The sequence below is a fragment of the Danio rerio genome, chromosome 6, assembly GCF_052040795.2.
Source record: "Danio rerio strain M-AB ecotype USA chromosome 6, GRCz13ab, whole genome shotgun sequence".
In the NCBI taxonomy this organism is placed as follows: domain Eukaryota; kingdom Metazoa; phylum Chordata; class Actinopteri; order Cypriniformes; family Danionidae; genus Danio; species Danio rerio.
The window spans coordinates 37,569,553-37,591,603 of NC_141026.1; the positions used below are offsets into that span (position 1 = coordinate 37,569,553).

A 22,051-nucleotide genomic window follows, 5' to 3' on the forward strand; every position below is an offset into this window, starting at 1 on the left:
GAATGAACCACACTATTAGCCCTTAACAGGCTTTTTACAGTAGAATACTGGCAACACTGTTGCAAGCTACTTGATGTAATGGTTTGGTTACAGTGAGTAACTGGCAACAGTGTTGTTTTAAAACAGGCACATACCTCAATTCACAATAAAAAAAGTTTAAAATAATTAAAAGAACAAACATATAGTCTATAGTACATATAGTATAGAGAATTCAAATGCTCCAATCTTTTTATTATTATTATTTACTATAAAAAGCTCAAGAAAACAAACATTTATATGGTCCTTATGAATTGACAGTTGGAAACACAGCTCTGAAAAATACTTAGCAACAAATTCACAACCTGGGACCTGACAGTAGAGGTCAATCCCTGTGATGATTCCTGTGCATGTTAGCTACCTAACTGAGGAGATTGGAATTTAATGGTTTTTATGTGTGACAGACAGACAGACAGACAAACATCTCATGCAGATTTTTGTTTACACCTGCAACAAATTCCAATCTATATGACATTTGGATGCTATCCTTGCAATCCTAAATGCTTTTGTTTATTTTGCTTTATTTTTCCTGTGTAAATGCAGCATATACTGCAGCACTGAACATTTCTTTGCTTTTAGTGAACGAACAATATACTGTATATTGCCAGCTAAGCTGTATCTGTCAGCTACAATGCTGAAAGCATTTAATAAATGACTCTTTATCGTGATTGCAGGTAATGCGCCCACTGTACGTGTTTCAAAATAAGTCTACTTAAGGAAAATAATATGTTTCAGTTCAGGCATTTTCCACCTTTATACCTGCCAACACTACAGGTTTTTTAGTGGGATTTCCTAGTAAAAATATTATCATCTACTTTCCTATAGATAATTTATATTATATTATATTATATTATATTATATTATATTATATTATATTATATTATATTATATTATATTATATTATATTATATTATTGTAGGGGCAGCATGGTGGCACAGTGGGTCGCAGATTCGAAACTTCGCCGGTCTTTCGCCTTCAATCTAATTGTTTGCCCAAGGACAAAATCATGCATTACGTTACTTTTTTGTCTCAGTTCAAGACTGTTTCTTGAATATGTTGTGTTTGTGAATATGAATATGAACATGAATATGTTGTTTTGTGAATATGTTGTGTTTTCCCACAATATGGAAAAAAGGACAATGAAGCTTCTGTTTAATTCCAACTTTAACTTGCAATACGTATAAACCCTCTCTGCCACTGTACATTTGACACTTTAGATTCAAACTTTCAAGTCCAGCATTTAGCTTTCCAAGACATGACATTCTCTTTCGTAAATGTTGGTAGCCTTTAAAAACAAGGCAAATTCACAGCTGGGCCTTTAATGAGAGCAGTCTGGTTTTACAGCACAAATGACCCCATGAAGTGAGTATTTACAGAGCATTATCTTGCCTTCCATCTGAGCATTGCTCAGCCATTATCTGCTATCTGCTTTCTGCTTTTGTTTTTGTGCATTTAGGCCATATTCATTTCCATTTGTGCGCAATATGCAAATAACAGACAGAGTATTACTGTGCCATAAGGCATGATTAGCATTCTAGTCGATACACACACGCACAGACAAACACCTGCAAACACACACGCACACACACTGACACACACAGACCTTGTTATAGCTGTCGTACAGCTGGCAGCAACACCTGAATAAGGTTGTATATTGCCTGGCCCTTGTGTGAAACGTGATTGTCGTACATAGTTTGAGCACTGAAGCAACAGCAGCGGGATTGTGTCTAATGAGCAGCTCCATAAAAAGAAAATCTGCCACCTGAACTGTCAGGCTGTTTGTGAATAGAGTTGATATGTAGTAGGCACAGAAAGTAGTTTGAGGCGTTATGTAAAATGTTTTTAAGTAATTAATGGTAATAACTATATTTTGTAATAAAAATATTTTACACAGTTGATCAAAAAGTATATTTCAAACACATTTTTGGAGCCTTCTATTAATTAAAAAATTCTGAAAGGGCACCTTTGATGAAAATCTTCTATTGGAAGCATTTTGGACAGAACTGTGTGAGGGTATAGTGTGTCCACAGTCATATTGAAATGAGAAGAACGCAATAAGTCTCGCTTTTTAATTTTTCTGACGTTAAAATGGGATCCAAATTTTTCCTATTTTGAGGCCCACCACAACGTGACGTAGGAGTGTGGTTTCCCCGCCCACCAAATTGATTGTCAGTGGCATATTAACCCCATAGTAAGATGTATAATCATGTACACAAGACAGGACGTGCAAAAAGCAAATGGGATTAAAAGACATGTTCAGCTCTCTGTGATCAGCAGCACCACAAGAATGAGTTTTACAAGTTTAAAACGTTTAGAAAGTTTAAAACGGCCCGTGTTTGTAATAAAGACAGTAAAATTGCAACGTAACTCATCACCACAGCCGCATGTCAGCACAATTATGAAAGAAGATGCTTCATTCCTGGTTTGTGGACATTAAATCAGGTTTATTTTATACATTTATTACTAAAGTTTATCCTGTCACGTTTGCCATGCAAAAACAGTGCAAAGCTAAATGCACAAGTGTGTATACACATGCACGTTAACTTAATAACAACATTGTGTGTGACTCATCATTGCAGAAAGGCTTGAATTAACTTCACAACAATTATATTAAATAACCATTGGGAAAGATCTTACTGTAGTGACAGATCTGCTTCATTTTTGTCTGTCATTGTGCTGTTTATCTGAGGTGAGACTTAACAGGAGAGGCTTTACGCATCAGTGATCTCAATGGCTCTGACAATGTCATGAAAGCTCAAATTTTCCAGATTCAGAAAGGTATAATAAATATTCTGATGGGTCCGGTTAGCTAGTCGTGTACGTCCGGGGAAGAGTGGTTCCAGAAATCAGGTAAGAAAACAAAAACAATATCCAAATAATAAAGCCAACAAGTTCATAACATGGTGAGAATGTGGTCAAAATCTGAAAACGAGGTAAAAATGAGACGAGGGCTTTACTGTTTTTGTACGGCTTTTGTAAATCGTCATTGGTTGGGTTTAGGGAAGGAAGAGGGTGGGTCAGCCAATTGGCCGATTGCACAGTCAGTCATTCTATCATTCAGACAGACAGACAGACAGACAGACAGACAGACGGAAGGTCGTTTGACAGCGGCCTCTGGTGGGTTTACGTGAGTACAGCACGGGCGCAAACGGGGCACGCGAGAAACGTTTGAGATGCAAAAAAGCGCGCACAGCGGCCTCACGCAGATTCGTAAAAACAAAAACTGCAAAAATATGTACCTCCCGGGACATATTTTGCAGTCTCCAGATATGTCCACGGGACTGCTTTTCAGAATGATCCTGGGTTTTCATTAGACGTTGATATTTGATTGATTTTAGGTTAGACGTTGGACATTGATGTTGGCCTGACGTTGGGATCTGATGTCAACCCGATTTTTATTTCCAAACAAAATGCAACGTCCCCATGACGTTGGGATACAACATCAGTCTGTTGTCATGTTGATGTCTTGTGCCTGCTGGGTGTTTAAGTAAATACAGTAAACATCCGTCATCTTCTTATCAGTGACATGCATCTAAGCAGACTTTGGATCAGCGTGTGTAAAGATTTTAGACTTCATCTTGGACACTTTTAATGCTTCCAAACAGTTTGCTGCAATATAAATCGTCATGTCTTGAGGTAGTTCATTATGATGTGATTTACCTTCTATGTGTGATTTAGCTGGACAGGAATTACAAGACTGGTTTTTCTAATATCCATGGACAGGAAAAATAAAGTAGTGACAGCAGATTGATGGAAAGTAGTGGAGTAAAAGTACAGATACAGCACTATTTATTGTACTCAAGTACAATGTACTCAAGGGAAAGTAAAACTACAAATTTAAAAAAAAATACAAAATAAATTACAATAGTAAACTACAATTCCTGAGAAAACCTACTCAATGACAGTAATTTGAGTATTTGTAATTAGATACTTTGCACCACTGCATATAGGTGCCCTTTAAAATGAATGAATGAATAAATGAATGATCAAAAAAATTGTAAGACTTGAGATACCACAGATACTTTGATGTCTTTGACAATTCAACCATGAGCTGAAAACACAGAGACAATCGGCTTCACAACCCACCAGGTGGGAATGCGGGAAAACCAGCTCCCCTCCTTTCCTCCATTTACATTTGAAACATCTCCCATAACCCACCTTGGTTACTCAGCCCCTTTTCACTCTATTCACACAGAATGGTCATTTCAAAGTCTGAATGTTCTAAATCAACCCAAGTGACTTTATCTATCATGTTTGATATCATTTGAAATATCTCAGTGCGACTGGTACAATAATCTCATTACCTCAGAAATAGACATAACCAAAACAATAAATATATAACCTCAGGTATCTTTTGAAACACTGCGAAGGCTGTGCCTTTCCTATAGGCAGAAACTCTTCCACTGAATGCAAATGCTTTTTGTTATTTAACACACCCCTTTCCCCGAAAGGATTCTTGGATTTACTACTTAAGGGAACGTTTCTAAACGTTCGATTTTGTTACACAGATCAGCCCATTTCGTGGAACGTCATGTTCCATGTTATGTATATTTTGAAGTCAGGTATTCATCTTTTAATCTTGGATTTATCTTTGATGATTTGATTTCTTGTATTGATCGTTTTTGAATTGACTGTATAAATTGGCATAATACACATTTACCTGACTGATAAATTATTATGTTTTGAATTATTCAAACAGAGTTTGTGTTATTATCTCTCGTAGATTACGTTACATCCATAACAACACAAGCCACTGTACAGGTTAGAAGTGGACTAAAACATTAGACGAAGCAACGTAGCACACTATACGATGTTCTTAGAGCTCTGACTAACACATTGGCATTAAATCAAGTATACTTAGATTGTAAAAGGGCAATAAGGGGTTTTCTGTTTAGAACAACAAAGTAATGTTGAAATCAATCTAAATGTGGGTAGGCCTTCACCTTTAAACTTATAATACTATTTAAATCATATGGTGATTACTCAAAGTTACTAATAGTTTAAGTAATGATTATGGTAAGATTAAATAGCTTTGTTTAATTTAGTAGATTCCAGATCTATGAGGACCTCATGACAAATATTCTAAACTTAGTAAGTAGAGTTCTGCTGTTTTAGAATTGTGGTTAATCGCCTCTGTTTAATGACCAAGACTGACATGCTAGTGCTTAAGACAATGTATACTCAGCCGGCACAAGACTCAGGATGTTATAGGAATCCAAATAAACGAGAAAAATGTAAAATATGGAAAGGCCGAACATGCAGTGAACCTTTATCCACCAGTAGACACTATACTATCATTGGACTTACTGGCTGAACCTTACAGAATGAATCAATGAACAGTCAGAAACAACTTTTTTTCAATACTGGTCATAATTACAACTGTTTCATTAATTTTATTTGCTTAATGTGAAAATTTCAAAAGGACTATGTAGCATTGAAGTGTCACATAGATTTGCTATTACCTAATTACATTATATTGTACCATGAATATTTTTAAATGAAATCATAGTAATGTTTTAAATTGTTTTAAATAAACGCTAAATTGTTGAACATAATACTTTAATACTGATCCAAAACTTTTGTGACAAGCTGTAGCAGAAAGTATTGTAAGTTCCAAAAAAGCTCCTTAATTACTTGTTTGCACATTGCAGTTGCCAGCTGGTTTGACATTTTGTAACTAATAATACCAACATACATTCCAGCAATTTAAGTGTGAATATTTTTTAACTGTCCAAGAATGTCTCAATACTATTTCAGGCCAGTGTACTTTTTTACCTTAATTTAAATTAGGCTTGACCTGTGTAATTGTATTTTAAGGGCAGCTTAAATTGATGTGCGCTGTTTAAATTAAATGAAAATATTTCTTGCTGTTGTAGTTTGAAAAGAGCAGTACAAATAAAAACAATTGAATAAAGAACAGTTTTGGTGATCTTGACCTATAGTCTGGACAAAGTGAAATGGAGATGCTCTTTTCTTTGGCATTTAGGAAAAGGGTGCCTTGTGATGGGACGCAGAAATGGTATTTACATTCCAGCCGATGCATGTCGGCTTTAACCCTTAGTCAAAAAAAATACAACTGTTTCTAGGAATGAGAGTGGTAATGAATGCGAACATGTTTGCATATGACATTGTTTATTTTGGCAGCCTCTCATCACACATCTGCTTTGTCTCAGTTTTCCACCTCACTCTCTTTTCACCCTCTCTCTCTCTCTGTCGTTTCTACATGTATCTTTATCCTCTTCTCAACAATGCTCTTTGTCATATCATGGTTTTGTGAATAAAACACTCTGTGATCGAGTGGTGAAATGAAAGCTTTGAGAGATCATGCCTCACAGGAAGTAGTTGCTTTTTTATTCAGATTTGGCATTTTAACAATATTGTCTGGGGATTTAAAAGTTACTGAAATTTCATGCTTACCAAAGTGGTTTCTTCAAGGATGATACAGAAAATTATAGAGGAGGAACACAAAAAATTTTAAAAAGCTCCCTAAATATTTATGCGTTTTAATTTAGCTTTTAATGGTAAAGACAATTACTAATTCGTTTTTGTTCATATACATACTGTATTAGAGAGGATTTTTTGGTTGGTTCAGACAACAAACAGATAACAATTTTAGTTGGTAATAGGTGGTGAGGGTAAAAGACTGACACATTTCTTTCAATTATAATGTGATTATATGATCGACTAAACATTTATATGGATATTGTTTACTGCATATTTTATCAACTCACTGTATAATTCTATATGTTATAAGATATCCTGTATAGCACATATACAAGATATAATATAATATAATATAATATAATATAATATAATATAATATAATATAATATAATATAATATAATATAATATAATATAATATAATATAATAATGATTAAATAATTATGTTATAATATAATATATAATTATTAGCCCTCTGTTTATTTCTTTTCCCAATTTCTGTTTAACTGAGAGATTTTTTCAACACATTTCTAAACATAACAGCTCTAACAACTCTTTTAACTGATTTGTTTTATTTGCCATGATGACATTAAATAATATTTGACTAGTAATTTTTCAAGACATTTCTATTCTGCTGAAAGTGATATTTTAAGGCTTAACTAGGTTAATTAGTTTAACTAGACAGGTTAGGGTAATTAAGCAACTTATTGTATAACCAGTATTTGTTAGACTAATGAAATAATACATAGCTTAAAGGTGCTAATAATTGATAAATGACCTTAAAATGTTTTTGTTTTTTTAAAACAAAAAATGTAAAGTTTAAAATTAAAAAGTGCGTTTATTCGAGTTGAAATAAAACAAACTTTCTCGAGAAAAAAAAAAAAAAAACATATGCTGGATAAGTTGGTGGTTCATTCCGCTGTGGCGATGCCAGATTAATAAAAAGACTAAGTCGAAAAGAAAATGAACAATGAATGAATGAATAATATAATATAACATAATAAGCTCATCACACTTTTTATGCTGTCATGTAAATGTAATGTAATAACTACATTACATTATTAAATTATTAAAAAAAATAACTTTAAAGAGTATAAAAGACTTTTGTTCAGACTCTCCTTTTTTTGAAAGAACAGAAAAGACACAAACTCTTATCTTGGTATTTTTTAAATTGAATATGAAACAATCAGACAAGCAAGAATAAATTAAAAACAAATGCTGAAAATGGCTTATATGTACATCTGAGTAGCATAAATAAATAATCTTCAGAACTTCAATGTGGTTATGGATTTTATATAATCAACTGCAAACATACATGCATATATAACTTGATGCAGATTTTTTATATAAGTGAGGTACTCTGTCAGTCCTTACTGACAATTTTACCAAATCCCCACCCTGAAATAATACATTTTAAATGATATTTGCATCTCACAAATGTTATTTCATAATATATTTGAATGATTATTTTTTTCTAAATTAATTTAACTTTATATAAACAAATTTTACTCAACAGAGTTTCTACTTCTGCTCTTAAGATTCCCATCAAAGTAATTCATTTTATTCATGTTGGTGATTCCCAGTAATTAATAACCACATTAAACTAATCCTGTCCTGCAGAGAACTAACATTTTGTTTTGCGGGACATCAGTAAGGACCTCCAGAAGCACCTTTCACTGCTCATGTATGAGTGAATGTTATTAGACTTAGTGATATGGCTAAACACAATATGATAAAGACACATGCAAGAGTATAAGTGTCTGTGCAACACACTTTAAGTTTAAAAACATGCAAATTGACACTGAACATCACACTCGTGGGTTACATATGCAGCTCATATTGCAATAACTCACAAACTTCTAACAACTTATGATTCTAAGAGCAAATAATATACTGTATGACAACATCAATAGCATGGTCTCACTTTATGTAAGTGGCCTTAACTGATATGTATACTTAAACTGAGATTAATTAGTTGTTACAATGTACTTACTGTAAAATTACATGTTCTTACATTGTATTTTTGATTGATTATAAATGTGCATTTAATTACATCTGTAATTAATTTCAGTGATTACCTTTTTTATTAGCTTTAATGACCTCAAACCAGCCTTAAACCTACCGATACTACCAAACATGTTCCTATACCCATATCCCACCAGAGGTGTTCTGCAATACATTATGCACACGGTAAGTACATTGTATTTATTTTTTGATGCAAGTACCCAATAGTTAAGGCCACTTAATCTAAAGTAATAACATTTTGCAGTAATCACTCTTGTTTAGAATAATAGTTTATATGTCTTACAATGTGTTTATACTGTATATAATGTATTGTGATAAATGCTCGCTCAAATGTTTTGGGTTTCCATGACTTAATCGAAATGTGTTTTGGATTTAAAGTGGCATGGGAATAAACATTGCCTTTAGAATAAAAAACGATGTGCCCAGTGCTTTATATAGTTTCCCTCCTACTTGATATTCCCATCTTAGCGACTTTCAATAGCGGTAACCCAAACAACAAGTTCCCATAGACTGGAGCGCATCTTAACATGTCACGCTTTTTTGTAAGCATTGACTTATAGTGACGCTTTCAATACTAAGTGGGTTGTTTCCCCAAATCGTCTTTCGGTACACCATTTGGGCATTTTTTATATTAACACAGACGTTTCCAAGAAAAAAAAAAAAAAAAAACAGCCCACACTCATTCCCACCCATTTCCATTTCCCAGCCTCTTCCTTTTGATAAACATGATGCTTAAACGCTTAGGTCAGCGCGTCCTCATTAAAGAAAAATGACACAAAACCACCTCTGCTCTTAATCTGAAAAGCCATAAATTACAAGTAGGGACCAGTTTTGGTCTTTATTTAGTCTACAGGGGTCAGAAAAGAGTGTGACTCCAATTATCAGGACAATGTACAGAATTAATAGAGAATGTCAAGATTTTGAGGCGCTCAAAAAACTTTAAATCATACAAATTAGTTGCTTGCTAATGACAGATAACATTTCATCAGTGTGTATTATAACCCTTAAACCCCAATCTTTTTCTTCTTTTACTGAAGTTCTTGACATTCAGAGCACTGGGCAGGAATTACATTCATTTAACAGTTTGTGGCAAGATGTTCTTGTCAGCAGGGGGCCATTTCATTCAGCTGAGGGAAGATGCTGAAACAATATGTTTTGTTTTTCTTTTCGATCTCATGAGGAGTCATAACTATTTTACGTACAAATTAGCCACTAAATCAAAAAGTTACAAATTACTGTGAGCTTGCATTGCATTTTCAGTTGTGCCAAATAAACAGATGCGGTATTGTTAATCAGCTTGTACATCAAAAATTGCATGCTCAAAGTATTTTTCTTTTTTTTTTTTTTTTATGAGTTAAATGTGTGAAGTCTTTCTGCTGCTGGTCGAGTGGGTTTACTTGAGCAGCTCCTGGTACTGGTCAGAGCGCAGGAATCGGCCGAACGAGTCCTTTTCCATCAGGGTGTAGATGCGGCTCTGTGCCAGCTCAAAGGTGGAGGAAGAAAGATCCACCAGGTTTCTCAGAGTCACGTCTTTGGTGAAGTGGTCGATATTCACCTAAAGGAATGAAATTGGTGATCATAATAAGATGTGTGAAAATCTGTCTTGCACAACGTGCAGAAAACTGGACAAATGTAAATGAGTTAGAAACACATTATGTCAATTTTGACAGTGTGTGAGAACTCTAGGGGGGCTGTAATGTGAAGACTAGAATAGAAAACTAATGCAAGCACAGGCAAATGGCCAATTGGATTGATTCCCTGTGTGTGGGATTCCCACACACACGCACACACACAATGTGTGTATATATATTGGGGGTGCACAATATTGGAAAAAACTTACATTGCAGTGTTTTATTTTTCTGCAATGCATTTTATCATATAGAGTAAAACTTTAACTCCTGAAAAGAATAGCTTAATATGAAAATAATGAAGAACTTTAGGACTATTTTGGATGATGATAAGGTGATTTTGTAGAAGAGCGCATCTGCATAAAGTTTAATAAACTAAATCACAAGCGACAATAAATACAGTAAAGCAAAGTTACAAATAAAATAAATGTCTTGTGTTTTTTTTCTGGGAGTTTAACAGTATTCAGGGAGATAAATTAAATAATGGAATGTAAAATAACACTGTGTAATCTGCACATAAATACATCTTTCTTGAAGTTACAAAAATGTTAATTTCCTATGTCTTAAATGCTTTAAACTGGCTTGAAAGGCCTTAAAACACATGCAAATGACAATTTTGTGTGACTTTGTTAAACGTTGCAATTACTCATTTATTAATCATGTGTTTTCACACCTGCTAAACTATAATCCTGATTTGACATTGCAGACCCTGCGATGTAACTATTGCAGATGTGCACATTATGATATCAATGCTGAAATATATATATATATATATATATATATATATATATATATATATATATATATATATATATATATATATATATATATATATATATATATATATATATATATGATGTCATTTTTTCATATTTTTTAAAGAAAATTATTCTGTTCAAGGCGGCATTTATTTAATGTAAATAAATTGTAAAAAATGTATTAACATTTTAAATAACTACTTTCTTATTGTATGTAGTTACAAATTATTACTTCAGTCATTATTGCTTTTATTACTGTTACAATTAATAATAATAATGTTAATAATAAAAAGGTAAAATAATAATAATAATTAAGATAAGAGTGATTTATGAAGGATCATCAGTCTGAAGACTGGAGTAATGACACCGAAATTTCATAATTAAAATCTCTGTAATAAATTATTAAACTAAATTATAAACCACTTTTGAACAGTTATTTTATAGTGCAATAATATTTCACAATTTTACGATTTCTACTGTGGTTTTGATTATATTAATGCGGTCTTAATGAGCATGATAAGCTTATTTTAAAATATTTAAAAAATCCTATTGACCCAAAACTTTTGACCGGTAGTGTATATTTTTAATTAGTACAGAAATATTTGAAAAAGTGATTCATCAAAGAGTTGTCATATTTTAAATGATTAAAGTGTTTATCTGCCCTCGAGGAAAATCTAGTGGTTTGAAAGAGACAAGCAAAGTATAAAATGTTAAGTGCATTTTATTGATTTTAGAAATCATTATGGTCACTAAGAAATAAATAGCTCTTGCACAATGTTTATTAAAACACTCGCATACAGATCCATTACATAACAAGCACTTTAAATCTCAGCTATTGGCTGTGCAAACATCCTGACACAAATCTTTTTCAATAACGTGACTGTTTACTACATAATTTTTCCAATTGTTTAGTAAAACTGACAGTGTGAGTTTTAAATCGGAACAAGGTTATAACCCACAACCTTCTGGCTGTTAGAAAAATGATAGAAAAGTGACCTGACTGCTATTATAGTAAAAAACAACATTTTCATTAAGTTATATCCAACTCAAGATGCAGACATGTCAAATGTACGGTCAGTAAGATATATTTCAAGATATATTTCAGATGTAAAATCACAGCTATCAAAAATATTTAGCAAGCATTTAAGCAAAGTATATTCATGAATGTTTTTCTAACATTCCGAATATGCTTTTTTTAATGTTTAGAAATGTTGACTACTTAACCGTATGAATGCAAATCTATGGTAATGTAACCTTAAAACCTTTTTTGATGTCTTGGAGGTCAATATATTTTTAATCTTACTGTAGTTTATTTCCCTTTAAAAAAATGCAGAAACTCCATCACATCAAGTTTTTGTAGCTCCTTTGGGACTTTTAGGGGGTGAGAGCATGAGCCGCAGTGTTTATACAGTGATCTCAACAACTGATATGAAAAATATATTTTCACAATACACGAGTAAACTGTCTGGCAGAGTTCTGTTTCCTTCTGCCTATGAAACAATGTGATTTCTGGAAATCTTTGATGGAAATCTGAGTGTGATTAGCACACACACACACAAAAATCAATAACAAAACAAACAGACCTCTTTGGGCCCACCGGTCTGTATGAAGTCCTCATAAATCTTTTTAGCTTTGGTGGCCATTTTCAGAGGGTTCTTGGTCTTCTTGAAGTCCTCACAGGCCTCCCAGAACTCTATGTTCTCCTCACTGAACTCAGATCTCAGGAAGCTCTTGAAGGTGGCCAGACCATCTACGGAATAAAATAAAAATGTGGAAAAGCTATTAGGGAGTGAGAACAGCTTTGTGTGTTCTTCGTGTACTAATGTGTTGGTGACAGGCTGCCACCGGAAGCCCACGTCCCACCGGCTCTTAAAATCCTTATCCAAACATTACAGCCCTGCACGCCTGAGGCGCACAGTCCTTAATGCAGTCCCTCTCCAGCTCCTGTTGTATAACAGCAAGTGGCATTCAAGTGCCACCTGATTCAGCCCTGTGAATTAATCAATGTAATTATGCACTATTCAATGCAGATTTATTTTAAGACTTCTTATTGTTTGTATGAAACTGATTGTACCAAACAGACAAAAGAAATGCTCTTAAATTTAAATCCAACATATATTTGCAGACCCCCCTCCCCCCTGAGGAAAATTGTTACAATTATGCATAACAAACAGGCTTTGAAACAAATAATTGAATGAGTAACTGTTTGGAACACCATCATTATTTAATGCAATCCTTCTTTGTGAACAAATGGTCTTTTTGGCTTTTTGTTCATTCATAGGTTTGCTTGTGTTTGTAAAGATCTGACGTAATTAAATGATAATTTATTGCAGACAGAGATTGCACTTTACAATGGCACTATACAGAAGCAAATGCATAACATTATGTAACACGTTTCATCATTCTTATTATCTTTTTTCACAGATTCACTACCTATGGTTACTTACAACAAGAAGGTAAAAAATAAAGATGACTACATCTTATGGACTGACTTCAGAAGTTCTGGACTCTTATCACAGTTTTCATTGGCAATCGGCATAATACTGACAACTCTACTCTACAAATTACATTTGATGCTTTGTTGAAACTACTTATTTAAAATTATTTGAAACAAGATAATTCTTAAAAATTTTGGGGACAGCTTGTTTCATCTTAAATCTATTTAAATTGGCAAAAACAATTCTTTCATGTTACAGAACCTGTATTTTTTACAGTCATTTATTTTTCAGCATCATATTTAGAGAAATGAACAGGTAACAAAATTCTCACCAATAACAAATTCACATTGTTGTTTACAACTTATGCCTCAAGCAAATGTTTTGGACTCATTTTAAAAAGTTTATACTGTGAAAATGTATTTCTTTTATACTAATAGGGGCTCATTTTCAGAGTTGTAAACATGACAGCTTTGTTTTTCCACAAGAGGGATTGACATCAGGTGTGTTTGCTTCCAAACCGACTATTCATCAACACGACAGATTTGTTTCCTAGAAATAATGTAGACTTCAACCAATTAGATGATGACTTCCAAACTGATGTAGATTATTTTGTCAGCCTTAATCATTGAAGATTTAACCAACTGTCCACAAGGGTCAATGTCTGAGAATCAATCAAAAGTGTTTATTTGTCAATGAAAATATCAAAATGTTTGTTGCCTATGGCTTGAAGCAAACAGAAACTTCTTTTCTACATTAGTCATGTGACTAACAACTAAGAACACGTATCCTCTGTCTGCTCAACTAATGAATGAAAATTGCTATATTGCTGATAAAAGAAGACAAAACTAAAATGTAGTCAAATAGATGAAAACTAACTGACTGTAATTTTAGTCATAATGTTCTGCTTTGCTCCATATTTATTATGGTTTAGTCCAATGTACAGCTTTGCTTGGATTTTGATTTTGAGTCAGACCAATGTAATGCACTTAATTCATTGAAACAATATTTCACCTTTGAGTCACTGTAATTTTTGTTCATGGGCAGAATAAATATTATAATAAAAAACATTAAAAACATTTTTTTTTTCAACCAAGTCAATATTTGGGGATAATTTATTAAATACAACAATTAATAAATTGTAAATTAATTAACAAGTTACAGTAATTTTTTAGAGTTCTTTTTAAAAAAAATATTTTAGATTATTATTAGATTATTATTCAAGATTATACTTTCATCTAAGGTTAAAAAATAGTTGTCTACTTTGTACTAAAGTAAAAAATATATACTATTTATAGTGCCTCTGTTAACCAATATTTTTACTTTGTGTCAATGTATATGTTTTCTTGACCACAATACATATTTTTTTTCATTCAGATCAAATAGAATTTTAAAGTTTAAACTAAAGTTAAATTATACTTAGAGAAAAAAAACAACAACAACAACAGCAAAAGCTATCACAAATTCCAACAACTCTTTTAAGTTGTTTCAAAACTTTTTTTTTTTTTTTTTTTTTTAATGGAGCTACTTTTCTCCCCCTCTGTAGCAAGATCTAGGCAAAAACACTCAAAGTGTGCTATGTCCTCATTCAGAAGAAGTGTGTTTGTAACTCAGAAAGGAGTCTTCTTTTTATAGACTATATAAACTACTGTTAGAACGTTGTTGTCATTAAAGGTTAATGTGCCCCTTCAAGCGCAAGTTGTTTACGCATTCCGAATCAAGTGCATCAGTGCAGCTCCATAGAAATCCAGAAAGACATAAACAAGATTTTATAATGTGCTTTACAGAGACATTTGATAAACCAAACCTTCTAATGATTGGTTAAGATGCAGCCAAATGGCTATGAAGGTAAACAATTACTTACAGCTGTTGGAGAGGACCTTATCAAGGGACTCGCGCCATTGGGCTGCTTCTTCAGGTGTGGCCCTGAACAAAACAGGCAGATTTATTCATTTAGTTACATTTTTATCTTTAGTGCAGTTGAAGTCAGAATTATTAGCCCCCTTTGTTTGCTCAATTTCTGTTTAATAAAGAGAAGATTTTTTTCAACACATTTCTAAACATAATAGTTTGTTCTGGCGATGCAGTGGCGCAGTAGGTGGTACTGTCGCCTCACAGTAAGAAGGTCACTGGTTTAAGCCTCGGCTGGGTCAGTTGGCGTTTCTGTGTTTGCATGTTCTCCCTGCATTCGCCCTACGGGTTTCCTCCCGGTGCTCCGGTTTTCCCCACAGTCCAAAGACATGTGGTACAGGTGAATTGGGTAAGCTAAATTGTCCATAGTGTATGAGTGTGAATGAGTGCGTGTGGATGTTTCCCAGAGATGGGTTGCGGCTGGAAGGGCATCCGCTGTGTAAAAACGTGGTGGAAAGTTGGTGGTTCATTCCACTGTGGATTAATAAAGGGACTAAGCCAAAAAAGAAAATAAATTAATGAATGACTAGTTTGTTCTGTATAGACTATTGAAAAATTTAAATAAAAAATTAAAAGCTGCTAGCAAAATAAAACAAATAAGACTTTTCCCAGAAGAAAAAATATGATCAGACATGCTGTGAACATTTCCTTGTTCTGTTAAACATCAGAAATATTTAAAAAAGGAAAAAAATTCAAAGGGGGACTAATTCTGTCTTCCACTGTATATATGGCCAACATGCTGTTTACGTGATTTCTGAACATCACAGTGTCATTGAGTCTTATTTACAGAGAGAAGCATAAAGAAATCAAAGGTATAACTCATCCACATTAAAATTTGCTAAATATTTACTCACACTCAAGTGGTTCTAAACCTTTATGAGTGCTTTCTTCTTTAAGAAGAGTTTAGATGTAAAAACCTCTAAATGTCGTCTGAAATTTTTCTCTAAAATGAGTATTTTACTCAGGTTCCTGTGTCATGTATCATGTTCAGTGATTTCACTTTTATGGCAAAGAATAAGTAATTACTCTAATTTTTGGTCTTTAAAGTGAAATATCTCAACATAAACAAAGCAGACTGAGAAAAATATTAATTTTTAAGGCAAACTTCAGAGGGCACTTTCAGAAGTTTTTACATCTGAACTCTTTTAATTAAAAAAAAAAAAAAACAGCCATTGGAATCAATAGTGGAAACAAAAATACTATGGCAATGGCAATGGCTACTTTGTCAAGCACTCTTCAGTATATCTTTCTTTGTGTTCTAGAAAACAAAACGAAACTCAAAAAAGAAAAAAGAAAAGTGGAGAGAAGTGGAGGATGAGTAAAAACTGGCAGAATTAAATTTTTTTGTGACACAGACACACACAGATATCATGTTTGTGTATATTTGTTGATATGAACAAAAATCTTAATGTGTTTACCATGCTTACATTTGAAGTACTGTAAAGTGCAATGGCATTGGCAGCATGCCTAAATCTCAACACACAAATACTAATATCGTTTTAGTACAATGCAGTTATACTAAATTCTTGTATATATGTATGGCCATTATTAAATAATTTTATTGGATTAGAAACACAAAAACCTTGACATAATTGTTACAATTTTTGTGGATTGTTAATTTCATTACATTATATAGTGTTATATAGTCAAGTTTATTTCACTTTGATTGAGTTTATTATTACTTTGACTCTTATCAGGGTGTCCACGGGGCCTTAAAAATCTTAAAATGTCTTAAATTCCAAAAACTAAATTTTAGGCCGGAAAAAGTTTTAAATTCACTAAAATATTGTCTTGCAGGTCTTAAATAATATTAAATGGGTCTTATTTTTATACTTTGTTTATGCAAAACTACCCGTACAATGCAACACACATTCAATCATGACAACACATCTGAATAAAACTTTTACCAAAAAGGTCTGCTAGTTTTGACACAGTAATTAAAATATGTTGCTAAGAAATAAATAATTTGATGGTGCATTAAAAAAGGCTTAGCGTTTAACCCATATACTGTATGAGTCAAAAAAATTTCATTTTTGATGGTCCTCAAAAGGTTGCAAAAGTCTTGAATTTGGTGAAACCTGCAAAAACCCTGTTATATTGACCTTATTCTCCAATGCTGAAGTGCCCTCGTTTTATTGATTGTTTTCAAACTTCCCATTTAGCTGCCTTTAAGGGAGAAATGACTAGGAATAGTAAACGGCAGAAAATGGTCAAACTACTTGCTCTACAAACAAGTGTTTTCAAGACTATACAGACAAAATAGAATAATATAATAAGAAAATATCAGTTTGCAACATCAAGCACCAAAACGAGCTGTTTTTATAACTAAAAATGAATGGACATGAGTGAAACTGAAAGTCTTGAGCCAAAAACATTTAAATGGCTGCGCCCGCTCGTACGTGTAGAATAAGGTGAATACACAACATATCATTTTAGACAAAACTATTTGAATGTAAATATAAATATGGACAGTACATTTTTTCTACTTTAGATTAGTGTATGGGTATTTTCCAGCACCAAGGTTTGTACTTTTATTGTATGGTAAAACAATTGCCATAGTTGGTGGCTCATAAAAAAAAAAAAATAAAAAAAAAAATAATAATAATAATAATAATAAAAGTCTTTTGTTTTATACAACTTACAAATCCCTTACAGTTACTGTTTCTCTACACAATGTCTTATCCTGTGATTAGAATCCTTAATCTTTTGTTGTGTTTTTCTGCCTGACAAAATACAAAGCTATTAACAAGACTTGCATAAGGCATTACGTAAGCAAAAAGGGAGCTGAAGTGGTCTGCAAATGTTTTTACGCTCAATTTGGACACAATTTACATTACAAACAGACCCTTTTCCATTACAGGATGTACCGTGTTTTGTTTTTCTGACGCCATTACTTGTTCTCTACTGTTCAGCCTTTTCCTCCACACCTCAACCTTTGGAGAATCTGATAATCTGTCTAATTATGGATGTGAATAGATGAATAGGTTGTTAAATTGATATATACGTCATGAAAAATTCACAATGGGCCTTAAAATACAGGGAGTAGGGAGCTACTTTATTGTTTCTTTACTAAGTTACAACCTCAAAATTTAATCAGTACAGTAAATACAAGCTTCTAAAATGTAACTTGAGACAATTAAATTACATCTCAAACATATATATATATATGATGCTTATAGAATCAAGACTTTTCCGCATGGGAAAAACCTGGGTTTCTGTTATGTCTGTCCATTGTGCAGTATAGTGGTTACACATTTTGAGACCCTTAAAATATACTTCAAAATAGAGCTCTTATAGGTGGAAGTCATCTCAGAATGATTGTTTGAAAACATCAAACAATCATCCTGAGATGATTTCCACGGTTAAGTGAAAGCAGAAAGTTCTGTTCAGCTCTATTTTGAGAGAAAGAAAAAACCTGAATGATGACTTCAGTCAGAAGAGGCCCTTAGTGTACACAGACTTTTTGGTTTAAATGAGTAAGTGATGCATGTGAGGAAACACGTGCAGATTTGAAGTCCTCATCAGTAACGAAGAAAAAAACAAAAGAGGAAGAAAGGAGAGGGGAAAAATGAGGAGAGGCGTAGGGAAAGTGAAGGGAGCCAAGAGGAACTCACTTCTGAAGCTTCTCTGGTTTCTTCTCAGGCTTTTCCTGGTAGGGGATAATAAGGTCGATGGAATTCTCTGGCTTCTGAAGCAGAGTTCCCAATTTAGTCTTGATCTCTTTAGCCCTGAAGACAACACAAACACAAATACATATAGATCACCATTAGCACTCTGTTTTAATTGTGAGAAAGAAAGTTTCCTAGATGTACAAAAAACTTAACAAATTATGTTTTGCTTTATTAAAGCTTGCAGTGAATTTACTAGATGAAACTTTATTGTACGGCATGGCTGGTACGGTTTTAATGCTATTGACTTAGTTGTAGCTGTAATCAGTACAGTAATTACAATAGTTAGACAAATGATAAAATAGCAAATGTTTAAGATGTTTAGAACATATTCAGAACTGTGTTGGTTTTTCTTCATAATAAGGTTTTATTTGATAACATTAGCTAATCATAGTGAGTAATATGTCTTTGTTGATGCATTTAAATCATGTTTTTCTTGTGTTTTTTGGTTTTTGCAACACAAATTTGTGTTAAATATACACAAATTCAACAAATAGATAAAATGTAATAATTATTGCATATTTTAATACAGCTGTTGGATTAGTTGATTTTCCACCCTAATATGTTATATGGATTATATGTATTAATTATTGAAGGTTTATTATAATACAGCTGTTGGGGTTGTCGATTTGCCACCCAAATATTGGTTGAAGCAGTCATTTGTTAAAGTGTCACATTATTTAGCTGATTACTGGATTTTCTCTTTTCAGGTTCATGTTATTAAATAAAACTTTTTATTTTGATCATAAATTTCATGCATGTTGAAAATACAACAAAGTTAATTGGTAGTTCCTAGTTTAACCTAGTTTCAAAATATAATACACACTAGAAAAAATAATTAGTTGCTTTTACTTAAAAAAGAGCAAACTGTATTTAAAAAGAGAGTAAACTAAAAAGACAGTATAAACTCATCTTAAAATTATTAACTATGTGCATAATTAAGTTAAGTCAATGGGTTTACTGACTTTTGAAAGTAAAATCAACTCATTGCTTTTAAGGCAACACGTTTACTCACTTTCTAGGTAAAGTAATTAATCTTTTTTTTTTTTTTTTTTTTTTTTTACAGTGCACCATTTCACTACAAGTAAGAACAGATGCAATATCTTTTTATAAAACAGTTTTGTGACAAATACACATATTTCTCCTAGATGATAGCAAATGCAGTGACGTCAGGCAATCTTAGTGATTTGTTAAAGTTTTGTGAATCTTGCTTCCACAGGCAGATTTATTGCTGAACAAAAATACTGACGTCAGTGCACATTTCTCAGCTTCACATATTAAAATTATGATTTTATGGTTTAGTTATACAATGCAACATTATAAAGCACATCATGTTGCCATCTTAAAGCTGTCTATCTGATGTACAAATAGACTTTTCATGAGTGATCCAGGCCACGGGCCAGGTTTAAGCCCAAAGCCAAGAACAGTGATAAACATTTGTTGACACAATGAATGAGCCAATAGCACAAATCAGAATATGACTCAATATTCACAATAAATGCTCTCATTACTAAACTTATTTTATGCTCTCATGAATTCTTATATCTTGTTTTGAACAGAGATTAAGCAAAGTTAACACTTGGGAATGTTCGTGTTTGTTGAGGTAAAATGAGAATAGGGTTGATGCTGCATATGAGAAATGTAAGTGGAAACAAAAGATAAATAAAATCCAATGTTTTGATCAATGTTTTTCAATTAGTTTCAGAAAATTAAGACATCATAAGAACAAAACAATTTAAAAAAAATTAAGAAATTGCAAGAAAAATCCAAGATATTTGATCAAACTTTGCTCTATGTACAATTATCAATTGTTAATAACTTACAGATCTCCAATACAATATGGCTAGAAATAAAATAGCCAAAACACAACTTTAAACCCAAATAATAAATCAAATCATGAATAGGATCAATACTCGCTCACTCATACAAACACAATAATGTTCAATAAATTCAAAACATAGCTAGAAGATACCCAAGAAACTCAAATAATAAATAACATGTTTAAAATTCACCAGAGTGCATTTTGAGCATTCCCAGCTGTTCCAGAATACACAGTTATTGCAAAACATGAGAGCTGAATCCCAGTGGAGGCTGTCAGTTTTTAAAAGTAATTGACTTAGCTGACACAGCATGGGATGAAGTCTAACTAGTAATTCATGCTAAAATGTTGTACAGATCTTACCTCTCCAGACATGTCTGGGGCAGGGCAGCTAATCCCTTACACATTTTCTGAGTTGTTCACTTGAGTTAGTCCACTACCATTAGTTGTTGTCTCTTCTCTCTTTTAGAAGCCGTCGTCCTGCTCGCCTCTTAATATATGGAGAAAGTCTGTTGGCCTGAAGCCAAAAACACGAGAACCAATCAAGTCTTGGCTTGCAATTACAATGGGAGAGCTGTGAGAGCTCTGGAGATAATCAACACAAGAGAGGAAATTTTGGACTTGCCAGAGAACTGAAACATCAGTCCACGGCACTTTAGATCTGTATCTATGCCTAGCAACAGAAACCTGAACCAGTTATTACGATGAAAACATAGGCTTTTTAACTACTTTTATTGTAAGTAAAGCTGACATCTGTTTAGTATCGGATAAGTTGACATGCTTTATTGGATTTTAGGCTTTAGTTTTAACATGAATAAATATTTAGCTTCATCTTGGAGAGTCAATTTACTAACATATACTGTAGGCTATACTAAGTATGACTATTTACTGACGTAATCATAATCTGGATGGATCCAACTTTATCACATACATTTACAGATATGAACGTGTTGTTAAAATGTCAAAGTAAAGTAATAATAGCAAAACTTAGTAGTCTCTTAAAATGTTACATTAACAATACATTGGCAAATTATTTTTTTAACAGTAACAAAACCTGCTTTTCTTTGTCATTTCCTTAAATTTAATATATTAAATCAGTAGAAATATGGATTTCAGATGAATGTCTTTTTGATTGTGTGTGTATTTATACATTCCACAATTTCACTGAAGTTTAGTATAGCAAAATATTATTTCCGAGGACTGATAATGAAAAATATTGTCACAGTATTGTCTTGTCTGCAGACAGATAAATAAACTTCCGATTTCATGGTTTGCTAGAACATTCTTTGCAAAGATAAAAAAGCAATAGAAAAAAGGAGTGGGGGAAA

At 32.9% G+C, this 22,051-nt stretch overlaps 1 protein-coding gene and 1 long non-coding RNA gene across 2 annotated transcripts; both read right to left on the bottom strand.

The window, feature by feature from the left end:
- Window positions 1-3,808: 3,808 nt before the first annotated feature.
- Window positions 3,809-6,792, bottom strand: LOC147836421 (uncharacterized). Its single transcript, XR_015493913.1, has 2 exons — window positions 4,784-6,792; window positions 3,809-4,398 (listed from the first exon to the last, which is right to left on the bottom strand). It is a non-coding gene; the product is annotated as an uncharacterized LOC147836421 (long non-coding RNA).
- Window positions 6,793-7,633: 841 nt separating this feature from the next.
- rgs5a (regulator of G protein signaling 5a) lies at window positions 7,634-21,291 on the bottom strand. The gene is given in 5 exon segments (NM_199962.3): window positions 7,634-10,059; window positions 12,474-12,640; window positions 15,190-15,251; window positions 18,851-18,964; window positions 21,087-21,291. Coding segments are annotated over 5 exon segments (549 nt in total). The 5' UTR covers window positions 21,131-21,291; the 3' UTR covers window positions 7,634-9,897.
- Between the last annotated feature and the right edge of the window lie 760 nt (window positions 21,292-22,051).